The 20,874-nt window shown below is 51.3% G+C and overlaps 2 protein-coding genes across 4 annotated transcripts; one reads left to right on the top strand and one right to left on the bottom strand.

Moving 5' to 3' along the window:
* The first annotated feature begins 1,069 nt into the window (after positions 1-1,069).
* Sftpc (surfactant protein C) lies at positions 1,070-20,658 on the top strand. 3 transcript variants are annotated; one of them, XM_085828751.1, is made up of 7 exons: positions 1,070-1,179; positions 9,526-9,696; positions 18,845-19,003; positions 19,331-19,453; positions 19,688-19,798; positions 20,137-20,293; positions 20,507-20,658. In XM_085828751.1, exons 3-6 carry the CDS (start codon positions 18,968-18,970, stop codon positions 20,281-20,283), a joined length of 417 nt encoding a protein of 138 aa, XP_085684877.1. In that variant the 5' UTR covers positions 1,070-1,179; positions 9,526-9,696; positions 18,845-18,967; the 3' UTR covers positions 20,284-20,293; positions 20,507-20,658. The 3 variants fall into 3 exon arrangements, with proteins under 3 accessions (XP_085684877.1, XP_085684878.1, XP_085684879.1); XM_085828752.1 differs by lacking the exon at positions 1,070-1,179 and adding an exon at positions 6,917-6,988; XM_085828753.1 differs by lacking the exons at positions 1,070-1,179; positions 9,526-9,696 and adding an exon at positions 14,287-14,342.
* Positions 3,414-11,028, bottom strand: Lgi3 (leucine rich repeat LGI family member 3). The gene is made up of 8 exons (XM_021181513.3): positions 10,465-11,028; positions 9,597-9,668; positions 8,886-8,957; positions 8,468-8,539; positions 8,300-8,371; positions 7,300-7,469; positions 6,993-7,157; positions 3,414-5,623 (listed from the first exon to the last, which is right to left on the bottom strand). Exons 1-8 carry the CDS (start codon positions 10,668-10,670, stop codon positions 4,806-4,808), a joined length of 1,647 nt encoding a protein of 548 aa, XP_021037172.1. The 5' UTR covers positions 10,671-11,028; the 3' UTR covers positions 3,414-4,805.
* Positions 20,659-20,874: the final 216 nt, after the last annotated feature.

Raw genomic sequence — 20,874 nt, 5'->3', positions numbered from 1 at the left:
GTGAAGGGCAGCAGTTAACATCAGGATATCTTTCTCAATTGTTTCTCTACATTTTTTTCTTGTTTGCTTGTTTAAGGCAGGGTCTGACTATGCGGGTCAGACTGGCCTAAAACTACCTGTAAGTTTCTGCCTACTGAATGCTGGGATTAAAGGCACGGGCCACTTTTTTCAGGGGTGGTGGTAGTGGTGGTAAGGTCTCTCGTTGTTCCTAGCGCTCACTGTTTAAGGGAGATTGGTTGGACATTAACCCCCCCAGAATCTGTCTCCATTCCTCAGGTGCTGGGATTACCCAGATGTGCCTCCATGCTTGGTTTTTACCCAGATGTTAGAGACCAAAGCTCAGATCCTTGAGTTTCTGCAACAGGCACTTTACCCACTAGGCCATCTCCCCAAGCCAACTGAAGCCTTGTTTTAAGCTGGGTGTGGTGGCCCCCGCCTGTAATCCAAGCATTTAGGAGGCTGAGGCAGGAGGATTTGATTGCAAGGGTGGCCTGGGGGAAGGGAGGGGGGAAGGGAGCTTCCTGTTTTCATTCGCTGGAAAGAGCTCTGTGCCCACTCTGAACTCTCAAAGCTGGGACTGTCTCACCCACACAAGGCTCCTTCCTGGTCCCGATGCCTGTGCTTGGGAAAGTTAAAGGACAAAAAGTCAGAGGTCTGATGCTGGGAGCTGGGTTCCTCATGGGGGAGCAGGACGCTGGCAGCCAAGTGTCACCCTCCTAGGCTCTGGCAGAGGAAGTAGACTCTGGCTCTTGTAGCCTTTGGCCCTGAACTGTTGACACAGTCATCCAGTGACCCAGAGTTGCTAAGCAGCTCCCTGGACTCATGACTGACCCCCTCAGGCAGGTGACCAGGCAGCCGCTGCACAGAAAGCTTGGCATTCAAGGTCTGATGGAGGGAATGTCTCTCCACTGAAGGGAGTGACTTGTTAGGATCAATGTTTATCTTGCAACTGGGCAACAGAAGGCCAAGGTGTCTGGGAGACTAAAGCCAGCTCCCTTGGCAACTTCAGTGGGTATGGCTGGGGATGTAGCTGTGTTGGTATAGTACTTGCCTGATATATAAAGTCCGGAGCTCAGTACCCAGCAGCACAGAAAAGTGGCGTGGTTGTATACAGTTGTAATCTCAGCATTTGGAAACTTGGAGACAAGAGTCAGAAGTTCAAAGTTCCTTGGCTACACAGTGAGTTTAAGGCCAGCCTGGGCTATAAGAGATAATCTCAGAAGGAAGGAATGAAGGGAGAAAGGCAACCATGGATCGAGGTAGAGAGGATTCAAGGGTGTCTTCTCTGCCACATGCACTTGAATGTGACTTGAGCAGAAATCTAGACCTGTCCCTTACTACAAGCTGTAGCCAGGGACAGTAGGGGAGGATTGGGTGCCTGAAGCCACAGATGGGAGTTGGGGGGGGGGAAGGAACTCTGAGACTGCAGGTGGTGGAGGAACCCTCACTGCCAGAGAGCAATTGTCACTGAGGAGTGCCTGTCTCTCGCTCTCATGAACTCCCAGCTTGGAGTCACTCCATCTCAAATACAATCCTGCAGACCAGCATAGCTCATAAGTATGTGCCAGGCACAGTCTTCAGGAGGACGGACGCACATCTGTGTCCAATGCACTTAAAGCTCACCAAGGATGATAAGGCGGGCCCAATATGCAGTCTATTCCATGATAGATGAGCCTGCTGGTTGGGCATCATTAGACCCACTTTGCAGATAAGGAGACCGAGACACATACAGGTGAAGTAAGTATCTGAAAGCCATCCACTGCTTTTCCTCAGTAAGCGAAGTGAATCCCCATCCTCTACAAAATACGTTAGCTAATCTGCTTTGTGGGATTTGAGGTTCAGAGAAACTAGTTGGCATCAAGCAAAGTAATCCAGATGACATCTGGGCATGTGCGGTCCAGACTGGAGCTCAGAGCATGGGGTTAATACATGTTCTGGGGGTTCTCAGACCTGGTCTTCTTCTCTTGTGGCAGATCAGTGATATGTGATGCACTTGGACATGGTTTGAATGGGAATTAAAACAGTGGTGCTAGTTTGATTAGGAATGGCCTCCACAGGCTCCTCTCATATGCTAGGGCCCTCAAAGAATGGCACTACTTGAGAAGGACTAAGAGGTGTGGCCTTATTGGAATAGGTGTGTCCTTAGTAGAGAAAGTGTGTCCACTGGGGAGTGGGCTTTGAGGTTTCAAAAGCCCAAACCAGGCCCAGGTCACTCTCTCTTCCTGCTGCCTGCAGATCAGTACGTCTTTCTGTGTGCCACCATCCTTCCCACCATACTGACAATAGACTAAGCCTCTGACACCATAAGCAAGTCCCAACTAGATATTTCCTTTTATAAGACTCACCACGGCCATGGTGTTTCTTTACAGCAATAGAAACCCTAAGACAGACATATATATGACCTGTGAGAAATGAAAGGGACCCTGGGGGACAGGTGAGGAACAGGAGAAGGGAAGAGGCCTTCCTGGGGTTGTCACATCTACCGTTTCTGTCCCTTTCCTCGTTTCTTCTCATGTAAGATGGCAATGGATTCCCAATTTTTTCAAGTCTGGGGGTGGAAAAGAATGACAAGGAAAGAGACCACACAGCTGAGTGTGGCAGTTTTGCAACATGGTGCTATCACCAGGGTTCCCTAGTGACCCTGATCACTGCTTCAGCCCAAACCCTGTCTGATGATCTTCCCCTCCCCCTCCTTTTGTCCCGGGCTCTTCCTGGAGTCTCAGGGATGGACAGAATGGAAACAAGCAGGAGAGGGACCAGTGCCGCTGTGTCTGTTGGCACCTGGTCCTGAAGAGCTTTATGTCAGGCACAACGCCATGGATTTGTTTTGAGAAGAGCTCGGAGCCAAAGCGGGCTCCTGGGTAGCAGATGACATAATGGAGAGATGTTTCAGGAAGGACAGACCAGAAGGATCTGAGAAGTAGGCTGGTGGGAGGGATCTAGAAACCATAGCAATGAGGACAGGCTTGGATGAAGGTTGTAGTGGGGCAAGGGGACAGGGGAAGGATGCTCATTTGGAAACCCTCAGAGGTAAAGAGTGGGGAATTGGTGGCTGGTTAAAAACTGGGAGAAGAAGGACCAGCGTGTTACCTAGTTCTCCCAGGTGCCTCATTTTGGTGGTTGTGGTAACAATGGCAGACATCTGTCCAGTGGGGAGCTCAGAGAGCGAGTGGTAGATAGCCAGGGTGGCAAAGGGCTGAGCATGTCTTTGCCATGTTGCTTAGAGACATCCTGACCAAGGGATAGACCTAGGTCTTAGCAGGTCCGTGCCTATAATCTCCAGGAAGGAACAGTGGCCTGTGAGTCAGTCCCAGGTGGAAGAGACTCATCACTTAGCCCAGCACCTGGGTGGCATCACCACGAACTCCTAACCTTAGTGCCAGGTGACCTTGACGGCATCTGAGGGAAAGGAGCCAAGAGGAAGCTGGTATGGTCTCTGTGTACTGCAGGGATAGGTGACACAACCCTGTCTCTGCTACTAGCAAAACATCTGAGGACACCTGAGAGCTAGCAGTGGGGTGGAACTTTATTCAAAGCAAAGGAATCTTAGCATTATCCCCAGGTGCATCAGGCCGCAAGAAATCCTCTCAGCCTGATCATTTCCTACTTCAGGGCTGCTGCTCCCAGAGGACAGCAGAGGGCAGCAGAGGCCTGGTTCCCAGGTGTCCCTCCCTGCCATCCTCATCCAGCCTCCACCGAGCTGTGCCTCCGGGGGGCATCTCCATGGCATGGAGGGGTGCCAGGGCTACCAACATGTTCCTGGCGCCCACACAAGTAGCTCAGGCTGTCTCAGGATTCTTGCCTTGGCTGTTTTTTTTTTTTTTATATCCAGTCAAGGAGCAATCACACTTCGGGGTCCGCATCTCAAAGATGGGGTGAGAGAGGAGATGGCCTGAGCTTGAAAAAGCAATAGCTATCCAGAGAAATCCTTCCCACCCATGTCCATTTGAGCTGGGACTGAGTCGTGGAAGAAAACTCTAGTGAGGAAAGCTATACTGCACTATGAAGAACCCAGTTGCTGTTGCCTCTTGTTATTATTGCTTCTGGATGAAGTGGCTTTGTCCCCACGAGGCCATGGTCACGCTTACTGTTGCTATCCTTATGAGCCACACAGGGGGCACACTGGGGAGAGCAGAGAAAGTGTGGGTGCTGTAGGCACTCTCCAAGAAGAGCAGCTACGGGGTATCAAGGACGCCAGTTTGCCCAGCACCTAGTCCACTCACGTACACACCCCCAGACATGTGCAGATACGGAATCAGAAGTGTGGCGGGGTATACACAAGTATGCAGCTGAGTTCATCCATCAGTGTCCACAGGTGCATGCAGAAGGAGCATGGCATGGGAAGGCACACTTGGAAGTGTGGGCACACCTGCAGGGAGGCTGCAACTGTGGATGCCAAACAGGTACACAAGCACCTCGGGCATCCAGAGGAGAGGCCAGAGGGCAGAAAGCTAAGCTGAGAAGAGAAGGCTGTGGCTCACCCCTTCCTGCACCCGCTTTGTCACTCAGACACACTAGTGACAGAGCAGAGCAGGGAGCACTGAAGATCAGGGGCTGTTGGTGCGCACATAGAGAACCTGGACACTGGATGCCTGGTGAATACGTAGGTGCTGATTACAGTAATGGGAATGGCTCCCCTGGGCTAGTCCCTGGTGTGTGCCCAGGTCCACTTCTGTGTGTATGTGTGTGTAGCTACATAGACAGGTTGGCCACCTGTGACTTCACTTGGGGCCACAAGTTGCTCACAGAGGTCCCCACCCATCATACAGTGCCATCCTGAGGAACCCAAAGGACTTAACCCCCCTCTAGGCACTAAGGTCCACCACAACATGTCGGTACACCAGTGTTTGTCCCTTGAAACTGGGGGCCAGGAGCAGCTGGGCATCTCCAGCAGGCATGTAGCAGAAGGCCCGGGGGGCCTGTACTGCCAGCTCTTGGAACCGCACAAATTTCTGTCGCCCCTCATCCCACTGGTAGATCTGGGTGAAGGAGAAGTCACTGCCCAGTGCCAGGTAGCGGTGACCACCCACCAGGAAGGGCTGTAGGGCCAGCGAGCCTCGGGAGGGAAGGGCTTGCACCTCAGAGAAACGGGTACCTTCCCAGCGCAGGATCTTGGAGTCGCCAATGTAGCGGCTAAGGCACAGGTAGCTGTCTCGGCCAGCACGAAAGTGTTTCACGGCCTGGGCATCAGGTACCTGAGTCACCTCTCCCTGAGCCACAAACTGTTTCTGAGTACGACTCCATTGATAGATGACAGGTGCTTGCGAGCTGCTAGACACAATTAACCGTGGTTTGCCCTCACCGTCCACAAACTCCAGGTCGGTGTCGCGGTGCCAGGCGTGTAGGGCCTGGTGGGAATAGAAGCCATTCTGGTGCCAACGGTAGAGGCTGGTGGCGCCTGCCTTGGAGCTGTCAGCCACTGCAAAGAACCAGTCACCATCGATGCGGAAGGCTTCCAGGTCATTGGGTTTGCGCACGCGCTGTGGGTCGATGTCCTGCAACTTGGTGAAACGTGTGGTGTTGGGGTCCCAGTGGTAAATGTATGAGCCACCAAACAGCTGGGCCACAATGACATAGAGCTGGCCATCCACTACCATCGGCTTGCAGTGCACAGCTGAAGGGGCTGCCAGGACAAAAGCACTCGGGGTTAGGCAGTGTTGGGTAACCCCACCCACCCACCCACGTGAAAGGCCAGCCTCTGAACATGCTCCGCAACTGAGATCTGCTATAGAGTTCCGCTCCCAGTGCAGTCCCACCCAGGACTCAGGGGCCATAATTAGCTTAGTTTAGTTTGTTGAGACAAGGAAGCCCCGGCTGGCCTGGACTTTACAATATAGGCCAGGCTGGTCTTGAACTTGCAACGATCATCTTTCTCTGCATCTCAAGTGCTCTGGATCCCAAGTGTGAGCCACCATACCCCGGCAAGCTTTGCTTTGTTTTATTCTTTTCTTTGAGACGGTTATCACTATATAGTCAAGTCTGGTCTTGAACTCTCCAGATACCTGCCTTCATCTCCGAAATGCTGGGATTATAGGTTTGAACAATCATGAACGGAGGGGCTTTGTGCACGCTAGGCAAGCATTCTACCAAATGGGCTTCATTCCTAGCTCTCAGTATTTAATTACTTACTTAATTAAATAATTCGTTTGTTGGTTAGTTTATTTATTTATTTAGAGGTGGAGTCTCTCTATTATGCAGATCTGGCTGACCTTAAGCTCACAGAAACCTGCCTGTCTTGCCTCCCAAGTGCTGGGGTTAAGGCATGTACATTATAGATATTATTTGGTATATACTGGCCTTCTTCAAAGGATAGGGTAATCCTGATAGGATAGTTTCTTTCTCCGATACCTTTTCAGTTAAATGTTTCATTTATTTATAAATTAATTCACTTTATGTGTATTTTTTAAAAAGATTTATTTATTGTTATATGTAAGTACACTGTAGCTGTATTCAGACACACCAGAAGAGGGCGTCAGATCTCATTACAGATGATTGTGAGCCACCATGTGGTTGCTAGGATTTGAACTCAGGACCTTCAGAAGAACAGTCAGTGCTCCTAACTGCTGAGCCATCTCACCAGCCCATTTATTTATTTATTTATTTATTTATTTATTTATTTATTTATTTATTCTTTTGGTTTTTCGAGACAGGGTTTCTCTGTGTAGCCCTGGCTGTCCTGGAACTCACTCTGTAGACCAGGCTGGCCTCAAACTCAGAAATCCACCTGCCTCTGCCTCCCAAATGCTGGGATTAAAGGTGTGTACCACCACTGCCCAGCTAAAATATTTTAATTTATGTTATAAAATAGGTGTATTGATGTGTATCAGGGCTAGAATTGGTTCAAAGTGTTCATTTGTTATGAATTCCTTATAGGCAGAAACCACTTTTCATCCCTTCCTCTTCCTTTAGGAATTGACTGGAGTTAGACAAAAGAGCCTCCTATCACCTTCCCTGCAGGATAGGACCAGCAGAGGCAGGCCACACCCAGGTACCTGGAATTCTGTCATAGTCTCGAAGCTGTCGCTCCACATAGTCCCACTTGAGGATGGTGCAAGCGCTGGCACCTGGCTGGGCCAGAGCCAAGTAGAGGTCACTGGAGTAAAGGAAAGGTTCTGCAGACACTGCTGGGAAGGACAGAGTCTGGTAGAGGACAAAATCTGCAGGGACAAGAGATGTAGGTTGGTGGAATCAACCTCAAGGAATAAGGCACCAACCCACTGGGTGGTAGTGGGAACCTGGCTATAGCAGCTGGGTGTGCCCAGCTGGGTGGCCTTCAGCCGGAGGGGAGGCACATCCTACCAGTGGTGATGCAGTCGAATTCCCGAAGAGGCAAGTCCTGCACCTTGTGCTCCTGGAAGCGGGGCGGGCTGGCACAGTAGATGGGAGCCACCGTGGTGTTGGTGTGTGCCAGCCACTCCACCAGCCACTTTACCTTGCAGTCACAGTTAAGTGCGTTGCCCCGGAGGTCTCTGGATTGTGAGGGTGGGACACAGACGGGGGCAGACCCTTAGCTGCTCTGCCCACCAGCCTACCTGGCCTTTAGAAGCTGCCGTGGAAGGCTCACACATAGCTAGGTTGGACCAGGCCCCCACAGCATCTGCCTAAGTCTCTGCCCTGCTTACCTAACTAGCCAGGTGTCTTTGGCTTTTAACTTACAATTTTAAGTTTTGTAACACTGGGGATTGGAACCCAGGACTGCACATTCTAGGCAAGTGCCTCGAACTCAGAAATCCGCCTGCCTCTCCCTCCCGAGTGTTGGGATTAAAGGTGTGCCACCACCACCGCCTGGCAGGAGGCAACTTTTTACTGTTTCTGACCCTCACGCTTCATCCTCCTGAGTAGCTGAGACTCCAGGCCTGCACACTTGCAGGCACTTTTTGCAACAGGCAACCTATTCCACTCTATGTCACATCCCTCTTCCTCAGGAGTCAGGAGCTTCCATTTTATCTTATTTATTTTGGTATAAATAATAGCAAATGGCTGCAGATATGCTTGCGTTCTTTAATGTTAATTCAAATCAACCAAACATTCAAACAAACACACATGTTTACCCTACACATCTAATGTGCATTTGAGAAAGGCTGTGTGGTCCTTGAAGAATCCCAGTTTGGAAGGCTCTCAGTTACATCTAACTTGACTTCACCTTCACAAAGCCCTCAAACCCAAATCCTCCCAGTCTCTGAGCACCCTAATTCTGACTCCCACACCTCTCCCTCCAGGGGGATGCTCTCTGCGGGATTGGATTCAGAAAGGTGTGCCCTCTGTGGCATTGTGGGAAGAGGCAGGGTTCAGGTCTTACAAGTCACTCAGGATGTCCAGGGGACGGAAGATGTCTCTGGGCAGTGTCTGCAGGTTATTGTTGGCCAGAGAGCTGCAAGAAAGAGCCCAGGATCACTTAAAGATCGTGACCATATCCAGAGGTCACAGGGTCTCCAGTCCCATGTGGGTACAGGTGTCAGGTACTCACAGGTGTGTCAAGGACTTCAGTCCTCTGAAGGTAAACTTGGAGAGAGCCCAGATGTCATTGTTCTCTATGAAGCTGGAGAAAATAACAACCTGATTTAGTTGCCACTCAGAGTCCCAGACCACCCCCCCCCCCAGTGGTGATTTCCTTACATCTGAGGCCAGATGCCAGCACAGGAGCCAGTGACAGGCTTCCACATGTGCAATAATGCCACACCATAGTAGTGATGGGACATTAGGCAAGATGACAGGGGCATGGGAGAAATGATCCCCCCCCCCCCCCGCTCATCCTACAGTCAGGGCACTCAAGGGCTCGTCCCTCCCACCCCGCTCCCAGCCTTCCCCCTGCACTTTCCCTCCCATCCCACTAGGGACTGGGCCCCCTCCTTCCACCCTGCCCTTGACCCTTCCCTCCCACACACAGGTACTGCAGGTGCGACAGTCCTATGAAGGCATTGTCTCCAATCAGTGTGAACTTGTTAGAGTTGAGTAACCTGGGAAGACAAAGCAGGAATTAGACTTTGTGAGGGTGTGCCTGCTGCCCATGCCTACTGCCTCACCCATGAGCTTCCTCAAGACTGGACTGCCCTTCCCCCATCCCTCAGGACCCCTGGTCAGCAAGGCCTGGTGTGAACTTGTTTCCATGCCCCAAGATCCCTGTTAGCTCCTGAATATGGTGGGAGGCAACGTTATGCTGCCGAGCTGGCTCCTGGCCCACTTCCATGGCATCTCCTCGTCCAGTCTTCTCATCCTCACCTTAACCCACCCTAGCCCTGCACCAACAGCTGTCCATCATGCCTCCCGAACTCTGACTCCTGGGGTCACCTGTGTTTAGCACAACCCTCTCCTCTGAAGTGTCCAGTTTCTGGCACTGGGCCAGGCCATTTCAACCCAACTCCCTAGACCCCCTAGAGAAGTGGAGTCTAATGCTCTATCCCCCATTCTTGGCTTCTGTGTGCAGTTTCCCTGCTACCCGGACTCCTGACTTCATGTCACTCCATCTTCTGCTTCTAATCGGGACATCTGCATTTTCAAACCCTCCCTCCACCTACTCTCACCCAGGTTCAGCATCTGTCGGGTTCTACCACGTTCCCACCACGTTCCCACCCGCCCTTCCACAAAGCTATCCATACAAGAACTGCAACAACGGCAGATGGGAGAAGGCTCCGTCCTGGATCTCTGAGAAGGCAGCATTCACCAGCGTCCTGCAGGGAACACAGGAGCCAAGACTGTGTAAGTGTCTGAAGGACCTGTACTGTGGACAGAGGTGGACAGGGCAGTGGCTTCTGGGTTCAGCAGCCCTAGCCCCCACCTGCAGCTACCCTTTCTTCCCCCAAAACTCAATGTCCTCCATTCTTCTCCCCCTGCTGCCTCCAGAAGCGACAGTGGCCCGAGGCTCACCTTCCCTCTCAGCCAAGAGCAGGTTCCATTACCAGCATCAGCACCATTACCCAACACCCACAATGTCTTGGTGCTGCTGAGAGATGGGGCAGCAAGAAGGGGGACCTCACAGTCTCTCTAGCCCCACAGGCAAAGGGGTGGGAGTCATGGGCCAGTTGCTGCAAGTGAGGCTGGCCCAGCTGTGTGCACAATAGCAGACCCAGTGGCAGTAGTCTGGCCCATGCCAAGGTACCACGAGGGCAAGCATACTTGTCACCCCTCCCCCTGCTGCTATTAGTCCTGCTTTCTGTCCTTGGTGTGACCTCACAGGGTGGGGCCAGCATGCTCTTGTAGACACTCCCTCCAACCCACACACAGTAGGTCTCTGCGCTGCTGATGGTGATGATTCATCCTTGGCCATGAATTCTGGTTTACCCAAGCTATGGCTGCTGTATAGATTGCAGCGCTCCCTGCAGACTGGGGCCTGGAGTCCCCAGTTCTGAGGATACCTGGGAGTGCTCCTGGTCCATATCCTCTTAAAAGAGGAGCAGGGTTTCTCTCTTCCAGAGCTTTCTGTGCCTTCTTTCCTTTCCCCACCCCCAAGGCTAGGTAGACACTCACAGGGAGATGACCTCTGAAGGCAGGTTCTTGGGCACCGACTTAGAGTCCACGCAGAAGGCGGTGTCCCTGGTGCAGGAGCAGCTGGGTGGGCAGGGGGGCGTCTTAGGAGGTCTCTTGGCACTGACTTGCAGCATTAGGCAAAAACCCAGCGTGGACAACACCAGTAGCCTGCGCCCAGGGCCCCGCCTGGCTCGTAGCCCAGCCATGCCTCCTGCAGGGTCTCCCCAACACCAGCCTGCCGGCGCCCCGCTGCTCCCTGCAGGCTGCTCTGCCCCTCTCGAGAGCTTCCACCTCCGGGCTGCCGCAACTCTGGTGCCACCCGCTTTCTAGGCGCCACCTATTCCTCCTGACCTCGGGCGCTGACTGCAGTCCTTTCAGCTCCGGAGCTCTGCGCGGAACTAGGACCGCAACTACTGGCTGCCGGGTCTGGTGGACGCGGACTGCGGCGCAGGCGGCGGGGGCGCGCGCGGGGGCGGAGCGGGGAGGCCCAGGCCCGGCGCCCGCGGGAGAGCAGCCAAAGGATGGAGTGGTTGCACCCGTCCGCAGCGTGCCCTACCAGGCCACCAGGCTCTGCGTCTGATCTCCAGAATTGTGTGTGCAGAGAATGCATTTGTATAAGAATTGTGTCTATGCAGGGTGCACATGGATCTGTGGACCTACGGTGCACCTGTGTGTGTGTCTTGGTTTTGAGGGGGCGTAGAACTAAGGGGTATGTCGCAAGTGACTCATGTACATCCAGGTTGGCATGAGAGATTGGGAGCTTGAGGGTGCGAGCTTGTTTGCATCAGCTGAGGAACACAGCGTGCTTTTGTGCCTGTGAGCTGAAAAAGGAAAGGGTAACCGCTGGAGTGGGAAGTGTGGACCGTTTCACGCTGCACGGCCACAGTTGGAGTTGGAAGAGCCTTCGGGGTGCTCCAGCTCAGGTCTTTGTTTCATCAATAAGGAAACTGAGGCTACAAGAAAGCGAAAAGCTGCCAAACTCCCTATCTCTACTGTGTACTTGGCACGGTTAATTGGCTGGCCCTTTGGAGGAAAGGGACATTAATTTCCATCTACAGATAAGGAAAGTGTAGCCCTAGGCCCAGAAGCTCAACCTCAAGTTCACAGCAATCTTTCTACACCAGTGCTCTTCAAAGGGTGACTCTAGAGTCCAAAGCTCCTTGAGAGCCTTCCACGGAGTCCCCGAGGTCAACATACTTTACCTAAGAAGGACATTATTTGTCTATTGCACTTCCATGTTGCCACAAAAAGTACTCTGGAATTTTCCAGAGCTACATGGAGAGTGTTTGATGAAATCTCAGTCTAAAGAGATTTGAAAAAAAAAAAAGAATTATAACAGCAACATTTCTTTCTACAGCTATTTTTGTTTAAAAAGGCAAAGGCGTGTGGGTTGGCAAGATGGCGCAGCAGGTTGCCCCTAAGCCTGACGACCTGAGTTCAATCCCTAGGACCCAAATAGCGGAAGGAGAGAACTAAGTGGCAGAAGCTATTCTCTGATCTCCACAAGCATGCTGAGGCACCATCATACCTAAACAAACAAACAAACAAATCATTAAATAAATAAATAAATGGTTGCAGTGGTTTTTGTTAAAGATATAGAAGTCTGAGAATATAGTTTAGTGGTAGTGTGCACAAGGACCTGGGTTCGAGTTACAAAGTAGCAACGAATGTAATTTTATGGTTGGGGGTCAGCACCTCACAGGGAACTGTATTAAAGGCTCACAGCCTTAGGAAGGGTGAGAACCACTGTTCTAGAGTACTTGAATACAGGTACGCACCACCATCACTGGCTGACTCACATGCCTCTTTTTGTGTTTGAGACAAGGTCTCAAGTATTCCAGGCTAGCCCTAAACTTACATAGCTGGGGATAACCTTGAACTTCCGTCCCTTGGACCTGCCACGTGCTGGGATTACAACCATGTATCTACCTTAAAAAGAAAAATGTGAGCCGAGCGGTGGTGGCACATGCCTTTAATCCCAGCACTTCTGAGGCAGAGGCAGGTGGATTTCTGAGTTCAAGGCCAGCCTGGTCTACAGAGTGAGTTCCAGGATAGCCAGGACTACACAGAGAAACCCTGTCTTGAAAAACAAAAACAAACAAACAAAACGTGATGTTGGAGCTCAAACCACATCAAGGGCAAACACTCTTAACAACTGAGCTACAGCCCCATTTGCTTCTGTTATGAATCATAATGTAGATATCTGACATACGGCCCCTGTGAAAGGGTCATTTGACCCCCAAGGGGGTGTGGACTCACAGGATGAGAATTGATGCTCTAGAGGGAAGCTAAAGCAAGATGATCAAGAATCAAGAGCTTCCTGGCCATATAGTGAGATCCCAGCTAAGAAAAAACCCAACCCCCCCAACCCCAAACAAACAAAGAAGAAGAACAACAAAACATCTTCTTTAGTTGTCCGACCTTCAGCCAGAAGGGGAAACCTCTGCTCTGAGTTAAAGTCCCCAGTCTTGCAGCCTGGGATACTCCTGCCTTTTGACACCCACTAGCCTCGTTACCCGTGCTGCCTTGTGTGAGCCAGCTTGAGGGGAAGGAGCAAGGAGGGGTAAGGAGGATGACTGGGGCAGCTGGACAGCCAACCCCACTCGTCCCTGGCACGGCTTTGCCCAGCACACAAAGGGCAGAGTGAATCTTGTCCTGGATTGTGCAGCTGAGGGGCTGGGAGCAGGCAAAGGATAGTGGCCACTGTGAGGTTTTCCACTGCCAGAGTTGTCACAGAGGGCAACCCAGAGACAAGGGGGAGGAGTTTGGAGCCTAGGATTAGCTAGCGAGAGGTGCCCTGAGGATGAAGTAGATGACAGTGATGACGATTGGCCTTTGATGCCCATGAAGTCATCTGAGTGTCAGGACAGCTTTGTGAGGCGGGGAAGTCGGGGTGGGGGGGGCAGTAGGCCCATTTCAGAGATGAACACAGTAAAGTTGAGAAAAGTAGGGCTTTTTTTCCTGTGGGTTCCAGAGCTTCCAGGGGGAACACAGACCTCATGTATCAAAGGAAGACACTAGGGACTTGCGGAGGGAAACTCCTTGTGTTTGGTAACAACAGCCTTCTGGTTGTGTACGATCACATATAGGCTGTGTGCATGCTCCTTGCTGTGACAAGTTCACAGAACTGTAAAAAAAACATGTTTAACATATTCCTTTCCTTCTGACTGGGAAGACAAGTAGGCTGACAACCCTCTCCCCATCTTTCATAGCAGATTCCAGTTAACACTGTGTGTGCTAAATGGCAGGTGAACAATGAGGGACCATGAAAGGATTGCAGAGTCTGGGGCTGAGGGACAGGTCACAGAGTATGTGCCCTTGACTCATGGCCTTTCAGGGTGAGTGCATTCACAGTCAGGACTAGCTTCAGTGAGAGCAAGTAAAGAAGGCTGTACCATAGGGCTGGGCTGGGGGCAAGGTTGAGGTCTGTGTCCAAGCTGAAGAGGTAGCTTCCCTCCTTCCCCACTCCCTCTCCTCTCCTCTTCCTTCTCCAAGGAACCCAAGACCCCTACCAGATGTTGAGAAACATCTGAAATTCACTCAGGGAAGCTTGACAGCAGCTTCTCCCAGACCCCATAAAAACAAGTTGTTGCTGTTCTTTTAAAGTCCCAATGCTGTGAGAACCCAGCTTAAGGGCAGCCTGAGGATCCGAGAGAGAACAGAAGTGTTCTCCCTACACTTAGCAATGATAGCAAGCCCCCGCTGTAGCTCCTGTTCGGAATAAGTACCACAACTGGACACTGCGGCCCCCCGAGATGCCCACAGGGACCCCGAGATGCTTCCAGTTCTTGGCTCTCCTGCTGGCCTGCTGCCCACCTGGCTCAGACCCAGTGTGTGTGAGTCAGCCATCAATCTCAAGGTTTCCAGAACAACCCAGGGTAGGAGTGGGAGCCTGGGGGTTGGGCAGAGGGGTGGGCAGTGCAAGGAGGCTGTCTTTTACATCTGTCACCTGCACACAACCACGGGGAGAGAACATTGGCTCTCTTTTCCTTTCCTTCCCTCAGACCTCCCCTTTTTCCATTGACACTAAGACACTTTGCTGAGCTGTGGGAGGCTTGGGCAAATATTTAAGGGGGCAGTTAGAGAGCCAAGGAAGACAGTGGGAGCAAACATTTCCTTCCTTCTCCCCTCCACTAAGTGTCTCAGGAACTCTCATCTCAGATGCCAGACTGCTGTACAGCCTTGATACTGAGGCCCTCCAGCTGGAGAGGGGATTCTTGGGGGACAGGGAGGCTGCCAGGGCTGGAGAGAAGGGGGCCAGCTTGTGATCAAAGGGAAAGGACAAGGTGCTAGGGAGCTGGGTGACATTTCAGAGTTCAAGTAGAATTGGCGCTGTATCTGCATTTGGCATTCACCCATTCAACAATACATGGAACAGAACACGGTGACACATGCGTATAATCTTGCACTCGGGAGGCTAAGCCAAGAGGATTGCCACCAGTTCAACGCCAACCTGGGATGGGGGGGGGGGGAGATGAGGTTGTCTCAAAGTAAAATCAAGGGACTGGAGAAATGGCTCAGAGGTCACCAGCATGCATTGCTCTTGCAGAAGGCCAGAATTCAGTCCCCCAGTTCAACAGCTGAAGTCCACCTCCAGGGGATCTGGCTCAGTCTATGGCCTCCACGGCACAGTACACACGTGCCACACAGATACATATGCAGGCAAAAAGTAAACCTCAAAAACAATTCTTTTGGAAAGTTTTAAACATTTTTTCCTTTTAAAAATATTTTGATATTGTATGTGTGTTTTCAAGGCCGAACATTTGGTACTGGAAAACCAATGGGTATGTTCTTCCCTGGGGAGGGCCACCCTTTCCCACCCTCACCCTGGCTTCCCCCAGTTGCCCATGGTTCTTTGTGTAGGATTTAGGCCTTGTGGGCTTTTCCTCATCCAGTTTGGCCCATTCATTGGTGTCGTTCTTGTCTCTCATCTGGGCAGTCGGGTTGTTTAGTTTAGAGTTTGTATGAGCTTCTGATAACACTAGGAGACACAGTCTCAAGCAAAGTCCCTGATCACAATCCTCTGGCTCTCACAACCCTTCTGTCTCCTGTTCTGCAATGTCCTTGGAGCCTTAGATGTGAAGGGTTTTGTGGGTGTATTCATTGGGACTGGACTCCACAACTCTTCATTTTGACTGGTTGTGGTTTTCTGTAGTAGTCTCTGTCTGTTGCAAAAACAAGTTTCCTTGACGAGGGGTGAGGACTATACTTCTCCGTGGGTGTAAGGACAAATGTGTATAGACTATTCTTAGGGATTATGTTGGTGTAGTGGTTGTAGGCTCCCCTCCAATAACCATCATTAGTACTGAGTAGCTAGCTAGGTTTCCAGTACTAGGTATGAATTCTCTCTTGTTGAGGGAGTCCTAAGTCAAATTAGAGAGTTGTTGGTTATGCAAAAGCAATTTTTTTTTAAAGCATGTGCGAGAATATGCATCTGTATGTAACTTCTTTAGGTGATTTTTGTATAAGGGACTTGCACACCTGTGGATTTGGTATGTCCATGAGGAGTCTTTGAAACAACTTGGGAGACAACCTGGCACCTGTGTGGGAGAACAGGGTGTCAGGTCAATACAGGGAAGTACTGTGCTCTGGCTTACACAGTCATAAAAGTTCAGAGGCACAAAGATTTTTCAAGATCATCTGGCCAACAACTAAAAAAGAATTGGAGGGCTGGAAAGATGAGCACTGGTTAGGAGCACTGGCTGCTCTTCCAGAGGACCCATGCTTGACACTTAACACCCATATGGAAGTTGGAAACGCTCTGTAACTCCAGTTCCAGAGGATCTGATGTCCTTTTCTGACCTCCAAGGGCACCAGGCATTCAGGTGGTACAGAGACAAACACTTAGGCAAAGCCCTCATCCACATCAAATAAAAATAAATAAGTCTTTAAAAGGGAATTGGAGGCATGTATCCAACCCCAAGTTGAAAGGGTGCAGGCAATCCTAGGTCACTCACTGGTAGATGTGACTTAGTACCCCATAGCACAGGAGAGGATTTGGGGAAAGAGAGAAGGCAGCGATGGGGAGAAGGAGGAAGAGGAGGAGGTCGTGAAAGTGAATGGGATTTGGTGAAATCACATAGGGCTCCTTTAGAAGTTATTATAAAAAGGAGCACAGAAGGGTAGATAGGGCAGTAGAGGAGCAGAGATGGCTGGGACCACACTCAATCCTGGACAAGGTCATCTTGGCTTAAGAAAATGTCAGGGGCTGGGGACGTGGCTCAGCAGTAGAGGGCTTCCCAAGCATGCTATGACCCTAAGTGTGATCCTCAGTGCCAGGAGGCAAAGGGTGATAAGGGTATTATAGAGTAAGCCATCAGAGCAGTCAACATACAGACAATGCCAAAGCAAAGAGTGAAACGGTACTCAGCGCCCATGAGTAATAATTTCCCATCCGTGGGGACAGAGTTTCCAGAGTTAGGAAGACAGGAGCAAATCTGAGGATAGGAATGGCACGTGTGGGAGAAGGTGGGGTAAAGAGGAATCTGACCCTAAGGAACCATGCTAATGGACCCCAGGTGCTGTCCCAAGCTCTGTTCCTCCACCACCCTCCTCTCCAGCCCCATCAACAAGCGCCACTTTTTCAGTCCCTGAATGGAACTCGTGCCTGAGCCTGGGGAGGTTATCTTGAGGCGAGGAATGGCCAGATTTCTTGGCTGCCACCAGAACAGTTTGGCCTGTGAGAAGAAGAGAAGCCACAGGGCTGCAGGGGCAGGTGCCAGCAAGCGAGGCAGACATGCCAGAAAGACACCCACGGTGAGAGGAGCAGGTGGCCTGAGGGTGAGTTTGCTTACCTCACCCAGGTTTGCTCTTGTTGGGGCCAAGAGGATTCATGTGCCTAGGCCAAGGGCCCTTGGGGGTTCTTGCAGTTGCCTTATCGGGGGCCTGGGCTCTAAAAAGCCAGGAACAAACAAGCTACAAAGCCAAGGACTTGGCTGGCAGACAGGAGGCCCAGTCCTTCACCCCTGTCCTCTCTCTCTGATGATATATATAAGACACTGGTCACACCAGAGAGATGAGGAGAGGAGAGAGAGAGAGAGAAACCTTACAAAATGGACGTGGGTAGCAAAGAGGTCCTGATGGAGAGTCCACCGGTGAGTGTGTGTGTATGTGTGTGTGTGTGTGTGTGTGTGCATACATAGTATACTGGACTTGACTGTCCATCCTCCAGTAGGCTTTTTTTCTTTTTCTAGACTCATATACTCAATTAGCTTCGGGTTGGGCTGTTAGGATAGAGATACCTTGATCATTAAGAGTCCCTGGTAAAGGCAAGCATGACAGCCACAAATTCCTGTATAAAGGGATGGAGAGCCACAGAGGGGTCAATAGAAAGTCCTGTGAAGATCACCGATAGCACCACCACGTAGTTGGGAGGCTACAGGAAGCCCCACAGAGCAAATGACAGTGAGGCTGGACTGTAGATCAGTAGCTAGAGCCCTTTGCAAATGTGGAGACCTGGGTTTGGTCCCCAGTACCACATAATCCAGGCATGGAGGTGCACACTGTTTGGAAGTGTAAGCAAGATAATCATTCAGGGTCATCCTTAGATAGATGAGGAGTTGAAAGGCAGCCTGGGTCATAGATATGGGTTTTTTTTCCTTAAAAAAAAAAAGGATGGCTCAGTAGGTAGCGGTGCTTGCCACCAAATGTGGTGGCTCGAGTTTAATCTCTGGAATTCACATGATGAAAGGAGATGAAAGTTGTCCCTGACTTAAACACACACATGTACATGCACACTCACACATACTACACACACACACACACACACAATGTACCCTCACACATACCACACACATGTACACAAACATGCACACTCACACCACATACATACACTCTCACACACGCCACACACATGTGCACACACAGACACTCATACCACACACACACATACACACGTACCTTCACACACATCACACACATGCACACTCAAACATATCCCCTACACACGTATACACGCACCCACACTAAATAAGTGTAAAAAACCATGAAGCTGGCACATGGACTGGATTGGGAAGGAACAAAGGGGACCCGTGTAAAGGCATAGAGACGGGGCTACCTGGATCCTTTGAGGGAGCAAAAACTCAGGTTATGTCTGGGGCATCAGTCGTCGTGGGAAAACAGAAGAAGAGATTGGTAGCTGGCTCTCTTGGATTATTCCAAACCTAGACTTTGCTTCTAACTTTCTATGTAGCTATGATTTTTGTTAGAGTCCAACCACCTTCCCCAAAGCCTTCCTTCCCCAAAGCCTCTGATCTCCCCAGCTCTTCCTTGCACACTCATAGCCTAAAGAGGTCTGGGGGGTGTGTCCCCCTTGCACAGGGAGAGCGGGAGCCACCCTCTCCACTACCCACTTGTCTCTCTGCTCCCCTTGCTCTCTCAGGATTACTCAGCGGGTCCCAGGAGCCAGTTCCGCATTCCCTGCTGCCCCGTGCACCTCAAACGCCTTCTCATCGTGGTTGTGGTGGTGGTCCTCGTTGTCGTGGTGATTGTGGGGGCTCTGCTCATGGGCCTTCACATGAGTCAGAAACACACTGAGATGGTGAGCGGGCCTGGGTTGGGCAAAGAGACACAGCAGACAGGGGGTTGGGGGACATGATGGGGGGATGGGCAGCTGTTCGGGAGGAAGAGAAGGGAGTGGACAGATATGAGCACATCTTGGGTAACACAAACAGAGATGAGGTAGCCATCCTGCCTAGATCCTCTCCCCCAGGCCCTGGCCTAGTGTGATAACCATCGGTCGCTCCAACACCTCTTATGTTTAGCCTTCCTGGGATCTCAGGATAGAGGATTCTGAGTAGATATGGGTACCGAAAGGGTGAGGGAAGAAAGAGAAATACCAGGCAGCATTCCGACATCCTTCCCCTAGGTCCTTGAGATGAGCATCGGAGCACCGGAAACTCAGAAACGCCTAGCCCTGAGTGAGCGAGCAGACACCATTGCTACCTTCTCTATCGGCTCCACTGGCATCGTTGTGTATGACTACCAGCGGGTGAGAATGCCGGAGGGACCACTGGGACTTTACTGGAACTAGCCAGTTGGAGCATTTCCAGAGGTCTTTCCCCATTCTGTGCCTGGCTACCTCACCTCAGATGCTTGAACCACCCCACCCCCACCCCCACCCTCCGTGGACAATCTAAAGGAAGTTGGTTGGCTGAGAACGAGGGTGGGGGAGGAAGCAAGGCAAGGGGACCTTGTGAATGACCTCCAGGGTTGTATACCTTAGCTCCTGACGGCCTATAAGCCAGCTCCAGGAACCTACTGCTACATCATGAAGATGGCTCCAGAGAGCATCCCTAGTCTTGAGGCTTTCGCTAGAAAACTCCAGAACTTCCAGGTGGGTATGTTAGAGAGGGAGCGAGCAGTCTTCCTCTGAGGGTTGAGTAGAGGGACATGTGAAAGGATGACTAGCGTACCCTGTGTGGTATTGATGTTTCTGGATCAGACATGTTCTCCTCTCTCCATGGACCTGGGTCCTGCCATCCCTACCAGCTCTCAGGTGGCCCTGCTAAGTTGCTGGCCTTGGCTGAGCTTAGACATGACCTATGGGCTTCTGTTTCCAACCCAGTCCCTCTCTGAATTCGTGAGGAAACTGACCCTCGAGAATTTGCCTTACCAACTTAGTGTCCCACACTAAATAAAGCAGGTGACATTGAAAGCAGGTGTTCTTTCCAGGCCAAGCCCTCCACACCCACCTCTAAGCTGGGCCAGGAGGAAGGGCATGATGCTGGTTCTGAGTCTAATGCTTCCGGGAGAGACCTGGCTTTCCTAGGCCTTGCTGTGAGCACCCTGTGTGGAGAGCTACCACTCTACTATATCTAGCACCCCACAGGTGAGCAACAGTACCTTTCAGGGTGCCTGGGCAACACTGGCAGGGCTTGGGGTGCCTGCTTTGTCAGGGGACCTACTAGGTATCTCTTAAAGTCAGTGGTCTCAGGAGCTCGGAGGATGGAGGGTTCCCAGACACATCCCACACTGGACCCAAGCGGGTGGCTTCTTCAGTCCCCTTCCCTCACATGATAAGCATCAGTTCTTTGCTTCACAGGGTCGGTAGAAACCGCAGCGGGACAGAAAAGACCCTCCGCAAAGGGTCTTTGTCAAACAAGCAGGAAGCTGCTCCTGCCCAGAAACCGGTGGAAGTCTGTAAAGGAAAGGTGTCTCTCCTATGGGCCAAGGGGATCCTACCACAAAAGAATAAAGCAGCCTGATTGAAAAACAAAGAGTGGCGCTTCTTTTCTTTCACATTTTCTCAGCTTCTAGCAGAAGCCGTCCTGGGAAGAAGAGGGTTTGGAGAGTTGGGGCGCTTTGCCACGTCCTTTCTAAGAGTGATGGAGGTTTGGTCCTACCCCAGGTAATGGGGAACAGAGCAAAAGGCAGGGACAGAGGACGGGACCTGGGTGCCATACACGGGTG

Source organism: Mus caroli, unplaced genomic scaffold (genome assembly GCF_978045245.1).
Source record: "Mus caroli unplaced genomic scaffold, Mus_caroli_1 scaffold_12, whole genome shotgun sequence".
In the NCBI taxonomy this organism is placed as follows: Eukaryota; Metazoa; Chordata; class Mammalia; order Rodentia; family Muridae; genus Mus; species Mus caroli.
The sequence above is the reverse complement of the archived record's forward strand: the minus strand, read 5'-3'. Positions and strand labels throughout refer to the sequence as shown.